Source organism: Pyxicephalus adspersus, chromosome 4, assembly GCF_032062135.1.
Source record: "Pyxicephalus adspersus chromosome 4, UCB_Pads_2.0, whole genome shotgun sequence".
Lineage (NCBI taxonomy): Eukaryota > Metazoa > Chordata > Amphibia > Anura > Pyxicephalidae > Pyxicephalus > Pyxicephalus adspersus.
The window spans coordinates 147,472,774-147,480,200 of NC_092861.1; the positions used below are offsets into that span (position 1 = coordinate 147,472,774).

The following is a 7,427-nucleotide window of genomic DNA, read 5'->3' on the forward strand; positions in this document are numbered from 1 at the left end:
ATTTTTTTTTTTTTAAATCCGGCACTGTATATTATATTACATTTCTTGCCATATTTGCATTAGGTATGTTGACCCTCCATAAATATTTATATGCAATCTGTGGCCTGCATCAAAAAGGTTGGACAAGACAAAGTCAATCTGGGAATAATCTAAAGGAAGTAAACCTCACTTAATGGTCCCATTGCATCAGCCGGTTCTTTCCACTCTCACCCCTCTTGCACTGTACACAATGGGCCAGTCTTGGAGAGCTTTAACAAATCAAACCCATTGGTGAAAGTTGTGCCATGACTAGTCAGAGACCATCAAGAGAGGCTTGATGAGTGTTCAAATATCAGCTTAATCAGATATATATTCTACATAATTGTTTTGAAAGTTCTATTAGTTTTAAATAAGAGCTTGTATCATTATACAATGTTTTCTTACCGTGCCAGAGGACTCCTTTGGTGGGTCTGAGGTATTTGTTTGTTTCTCTGGCTCTGGGATCATCTCTGAATGTTCTGCCAAGCCGGAGTCAGACGCTGGCTGTCCTTTGTCTGTGGCCTCTTCAACAACTTCTGTGTTACCAGAATCAGAATCTGGCTGTTCATCATCTGTAACTTCTTCGTCTCGTTTGGAGCTGTTGCTCGGCCTTGGACTTTGCTCTTCAGTCACGGAGGTGGAGGAGGAACACTGGGCCTGCTCATCGGAATCACTCCCAGAGCTGTGCAGTCTCTGCTCTTGACTTTGATAGGATGCTGATGTGCTGGGAGATTCGGAGTCACTGTCAGAGCTTGAGGACACTTCCAATCCTTCCACTCCAGTCCTGTGATTAAACACAAAATATTACACTTGACACACTAGTAAGGTTCCAGAAATCACTGCAGCTTCTGGGAAATTAATTTAACACTGACAGCTGTAAAATATTACACTGATTTACATATCCAGTGTGCTGAATTTTTCACCACCTGCGCTGTTACTAACTGAAATATTCACACTCTAAGGCAGCGTTTCTCAACCAGAATTTATTAGAACATTAGGGTTTCTCCTGAGGATGCTAGGGGTACCTGGAGCCATGAGCAATTTTATTCCCTCTGGTCAGTTACCACCAACACCAATGCTCTTTTTGGCTATTTGTAGTGGTGACATTCTTGCTGTTGGTAATAAAGGTAAGATGCATTTTTTGCACTGATAACCACACTAATGTACTGTTAGTATGTATATAGAAATTAAAGCAGGAATTCCTTAGGACTTGAAAGGAATTTCAAGGGGTCCCCTATGCATTTTTAAAAGGTCAAGTAAGGCTTCCCTAAGTTAAAGGGCAGTGGGTGGATTTCATCATTACTACTTAGAACTTTGTAAAGACTGTCTCCCTCTAGTGGCCACATCTGTGCCATTACAATCACACAAGTATACTTCAGATACTGGAGCGTTCTCATTGCTTCTTATAACTACCAGCCTTAGAACCTGGCACTGTTTCCAGCTATGGTACAATTACAGAAGTTTCTCCTCCTGGTGCATTTATTAAAAAATGGAGGAAAAAAATGCCCTTGACTTCTATAGATGTACTGGGCTAGGAAATATATGGGAACTTGATAACATCCTCCTACTTTCAGAAACTTCCTGACTACCAATGTTGAAAGCTTGTTTGTATGGGTGACAAAATTGGTGTGAAACTAATGTAAATGAGGCGGGTTTCTTACAACATCATTACATGCTTCTGCAATATATGACAGCTTGTAGTTTCTACCGAAACCAGTGCAACAATGTGACAAAATATTAATAGTTCTGAGACAGGGTAACAGTGTTTTCATTCTAGTTCTGAAGAAAGAAGAGGTATAAATCAAAACTGCAAATTAAAATATTTTTAATAAAATTAATACATTAAACTGGAACGCGTTGAATTCTTTTTTTTCAAGTGCATCTAAAGAAGAAAAAACAAAAGTACAACATAACAGATTTCCCATCCTTAGACATGGTGGCTGCATTCATTTTCTTTATTTGCCCAGGGGTGACAATGTTTACTGTGTCCACTACATCTAGAGAAGAAATGATGTCACCTTAACTGTATTTTAGGACTACAGAAAGAATGGAATTGTCCTGCAGTTTAAAAAAAAAAATCTTGTGCTAACTGGTAACAGTAAAGTGCAGACAAAGAGCATTAAGTGTCATTTTTTTCTAACAGGAACAGTAGGTGGCTCAGTGGTTAGCACTGACCTTTGCAGTGCTGGGTCCCAGGTTCAAAACTCGGCCAGGACACTATTTGAATGGAGATTGCAAGTTCTCCCTGTGTGAGTGGGTTTCCTCCCACATTCCAAAAACATCCAGTTAGGTTAACTGGCTTGTCCTCAAAACTTACCTTAGACTGTGTTAATAAGATGACTATGGTAGAAACATTAGCTTGTGAGCCCCTTTGAGGGACAGCATGTGACATGACTGGATTTTGTACAGTGCTGTATGATGTGTCCGTGCTATATAAATACTGAATAAAAATAACAGGTAAATAATTTTGTTCCTAAAGAGGAACCTCTCGCCTCTCCATATCAAGCAGGTCATTTTTGCAGAAAAGAACAGGTGATATCTCTTCTGCAATAATTCCTGCAACCTGCCAGATCACTCCGGGTATCTGTCAGAAAAGCTGAGCTGTGCATGCGCTGTGTCAGCTTTGATTGCCAAGATACCTGGCAATCCCATCTTCCCCTGCGCGTGCCAGGAATAAATAATCACACACATGCACAGGAGTTATGTCATTCAAACCAATCAAGATGGTAGAAGATTGTGCATAGAAAGAAGAAGATGGCGGTGCCTACTAACAATATCTGGACTTACCAAAGGAATTTTTTGCTGGATTTTCCTTTGCCACTCGGTGACTTCTTGCGTTTTCGACAGTCACTTGACTCTGGGGAAACCACTGTGCTTGAAGACGCTTGAAGACCTGGTGAAGATAAACATCAAGATTCAAATACATGGAGGGACACCTACATCAAAGAAAGGGTTCAATAATTTCAAAGGGTTTACTCTATTGGATGAGATAGAGATTGGATGAGAGCCCACATTCACAAATTAGACATCAGCAATGGAAGCCACATTTTTTTAAGACAAATTAAACAGTGATCATTATTACACAGTTTTTATATAGCGCCGACATATTACGCAGCACTGTACAAACTCCATAGTTGTGTTACTAGATGTCCTGCAAAGCAGCTCACAATCTAATGTCCCTACCATAGTCATATGTCATTACCACAGTCTAAGGTCAATGGGGGGAACCTAATAAACCTAACTGCATGTTTTTGGAATGTGGGAGGAAACCGGAGTACCCTGAGGAAACCCACACAAACACGGGAGAACCTGCAAACTCCATGCAGATAGTGTCCTGGCTGGGATTCAAACCTGGTACCCAGCGCTGCAAAGGCCAGAGTGCTAACCAGTGAGGAACCATGCTGCATCATATATGTTAATCTTCAACATGTAATATGTGTAAAAATGTTACAATCATATAGAAATACAGAAAATGTGCTTAAATAGGAAACTGTATTAGTAACAGCTATTTATTTATTCTGATTAGGGAGTGAATTGTATCCTCCAGGCCAGTAACAAAGCTCTCACCTTTGATGACAGAGTCCTCCAGCCTCTCAGACATGTCACTGCGCTGTCGGTTATATTCGGGGTCAGTGAAGTAATGTTTTGGCTCTTCTAGTTTACGTTTTAGTCTTTCCAGCCGCCTCTGTTCCTTCTCCGCTTCACGCTCTGCTTGTTTCTTGATCCATTCTGCCATTCTATTGAGAAAAGGAACAACGGGACTATTAGAAGTATGTTCCAACATGAAGCAAGAGGTTAGCATTATGGACCTCATCTTTTATAAATATGGGATACCTGGTAGTCATGATGACCCCCTCACTTCAATACACTGAACTGAACAAAGGCGCATGCATAAACAAGGTGACCCTGTGCCCAGACCATGTATACTAAATTATTTAGATATTCTATACAAGCAGAAAACATTTAAAAAAATTAATCTCTGGATCTATAAGTATTGAAAGAAATGTTTACATATCACTGAAATCTATGCTGCTTTGCTGCCTCTTGGCAGTCTATCAGCCCTCCAATATAAATACATTGCAGATGTGACAGCTTTAATGCTCAGCACTCTTCATTGGGCTTCACGTGAAATATATTGTTCTAAGCATAAGGTAAACTTGTGTTTTACCTATGCAGGGTAAATAGGCAGCACGGTTGCTCAGAGGTTAGCCCTCCAGACTGCAGCGAGAGGTCTGAGGTTCAAATCTCAAGTTCTCTGTGTGGGTTTCCTCCGGGTACCATGGTTTTCTCTCACATTCCAATAGCATGCAGCTAGGTTAATTCCCCCAAAACTGACATATGAGTATGGTAGGGACATTAGATTGTGAGCTCCTTTGACGGACAGCTAGTCACATGACTATGGACTTTGTACAGAGCTGCGTAATATGTTAGCACTATATAAATACTGTGTATTAATAATATTGATAATAAAAATACACACATTTGCTTTAATGCACATGTTCCCAGCAGCAACTACACAGTGCATCCTAGAATGAAGTAGCCATAAAGCGTCAGATAATGGAATCAGCCATTATTGATCTCATTCTAATGAATACCAATTGCCTGGAAAGCTGATCATTTGGTCTCAGTCATAACTGAAGCAGGCATGCAGATAACTGTAGCAAGTTGTGCTGATGAACACCTGAGCTACATACTTATTTTGGGATAAGCAAGTTACATATCTGACCTCTATTCTTCCCTTGCAGTTTAGCAAATTGCTTACTTTGATTTCACTGCAAAGTTCTCTTATTGTACATTAGAAGCCGCAGAATGTGAATAATGTAAACAATCAATAGAGCAATAAGTGGTCAGCAATGTAATGTAAATATTTAAATTGTGATAATAACTGAGAAATTTAGGTAAAACGTGCTGCATTACATGAATGCTATTGTGAGGGTTTACTAGACCACAGGTGTCAGACATTTGCGGGCAGAAGGACCCAGTCCCAGAAAGCTAGGTGGGTGGTCCACCTAGTGCCCGACCGTGCTGCAGGCAGAAGGATCCCAGTTGTTTCTACACACTCGTGCCGAGACCCAGCACTAAGCACAGCTGTGCTATGGTCCCGATCCTGCTGCCAGTAGTATGCTGCTGCAGATTTGGAATCTCTGCTACATTAGCAATGTCTCCTGAATCAGAGACACAGGCCTACATCTCAGCACAGTCAGTGGCTCTCCTCACATAGAAAGGCCAAGACAAGCCAGGATAGGTCAGGTGCACCAACCTTAGAAAAAGCTACAAAAAAGCAATCACTGCCAAAATGTCCAACAAGAGAAAAGTTGATGCAGAAAGGAAGACAATTTAATTGAAAAATGGGAAAGCGAATTTATGTTCATGGTTCATGAAGACAAAAGATACGGTGTCTCAGAGTGAGGAAGTATCTATACTTCTACTAAGACTACATATCCTAGTAAAAAGATTGGCCTGTGACATGCATTTGACACCACTGAACTACACAGCGTGACCTGTTTCAAAAAGGTGACAGGAAGGAAGATGATGATGTAAATAGCAGTAAGAAGGTGGGTGAGTAAAAAACCAGAGAGCAGGTTTATATTGTGGAGGTGGGAAATCTCATGCCTGCATTTTACAGGGGTTGATCTTAGGTGGTACAAAATGCTGCAGCCAGGAGCCCCAAAGCCTACAAAACATGACCAGAGTATCATATTTCATAGCTTTTACTTTAATGTATGGAGTGTAAGTAGATCTCCTCCCTTCAGTCTTGCTTAGTTGTCCAGGAATTTCCCCATGGACCTAAAGCGCCTGATTTATTAAAGCTCTCCAAGGCTGGAGTGGATAAGCTTTTATCAGTGAAGCTGGATGATTTAGGAAACCTGGAATGGACCTGTTCCAGGACTGAAAACATTTGCTAACAAATCACAAATGACTGAAGAAATCCATTCCAGGTTTGCTGGATCACAGAGGAAAGTGTATCTTCTTCACCCTTAGAAAGCTGTAATAAATCAGGGCTCAAAGTGCTTACTCACTGCATTCTTCTCACAATATGCATTAGAAACTGCAGCAAATCAGATAAAGCCAAATATCCACCAATATCTAACTTGTTCCTCCAAATCCTGACTGTCCTTGAGCACATGTAGGCGATACCTAAGACAACCTGAATGCAACTAGAGCTTGTACATGAATGCTGACTCCCCCAGACTGACATCCACTCATCAATGCATTTTGATACTTCTAACACTGCTTACATCAGGCTAATGGCTCTTGAAAGGAGTACAGAGGGAGGGTGCTGTGATGTTTCAGGAAGCTATGTACATCACCCTGTTGGTTCTTACCAAAAGCCATATGTCTGCATTAAATAGTGAAGAACAGAGAACAGAAATCCAATGATAAAAGTCATCCTAACCTAAAAAATAAAGTTAGGTAATGAAAATAGAATATTTTATTTACAAATGTCAGAATCGTTAGTATAACCATGATGGGAAAGGAGGAATCAGGGAAGGTAAAATATAAGCAGATACACTGCAGCTTAAATCTAAGGCTTGAATGTACATAAAGAAACAAACATTATAGGCAGAAAGAATTTGTAACTTACGCCTTCTCGTGGTTGACATCTCTCAGTCTCCTACCACTGAGATCACGACAGGCCTCTCGGTTTGTGGTCTTCTCAATTTGAGCCCCCAGTGCCCTAAGCATGGAGCCGAAACCTACAAATAGAGAGAACGCTTATTACCTCTTGTAATAACCATGCTCAGAGCCATGGAACAGAAAAAAAATAAAAATTTTATTTCTAGGAGGGAATAAAAAAAAAAATAAAAAAAACGTAGTGCAATATGTGAACACTAATATCAAGCAGTGTTGTCCTCTCTGCCCAATTCTTCTCTCCTGGACTACATGCACCTCATTTTCTACAACAAAAGCAAGATGTGTTGTGTAGTCTAGCAGAGGAAAACTCAGGGCTGACCACACTGCTTGGAATTTTACTCACTGGCATTGCAACAGCTACTTTTCTCTATTTACCGCATTTATAAATGGGACTAAACATGAGAACAAACAAATGTATAAGATGTACTGTATATATGTGGAGGCCACAATGCCATGTCAAGGCACCGGTTATACCTGTGGTGTTTTTTCCTGGCCCAATGTTTTTGTTTTTTTTAACATAGAATCATGAGACTGGCCTCAAAGCCTTAAAGTAGACCTGTAATTTTTTTTTTACTCTATATAAAATGCTGGCTGACCCCCTTTATAAAACTTAAAAAAACATTTCAAATTGGAAGAGAAGAACTTCTCCCTTTCCATCTTCACCAAACTGAAGGGGAAAAATTCACGGCCTGCTGGGGTAAATAAATCACGTATCCCACAAGGCTGCAAGCTGCTAAAAAAAAAAAAAAAAAAAGGGCCGATCTCATGCTCAT

The 7,427-nt window shown here is 40.3% G+C and overlaps 1 protein-coding gene across 1 annotated transcript in view; it reads right to left on the reverse strand.

Annotated features, from left to right (window-relative positions):
- Positions 1–7,427, reverse strand: part of SDE2 (SDE2 telomere maintenance homolog) — a gene marked incomplete in the record, with an annotated part of 10,446 nt that overhangs the window by 1,138 nt on the left and 1,881 nt on the right. The window contains 4 exon segments of the mRNA XM_072409935.1: positions 424–802; positions 2,806–2,911; positions 3,586–3,755; positions 6,605–6,716. Of these exon segments, the coding sequence (XP_072266036.1) occupies positions 424–802; positions 2,806–2,911; positions 3,586–3,755; positions 6,605–6,716 (767 nt within the window).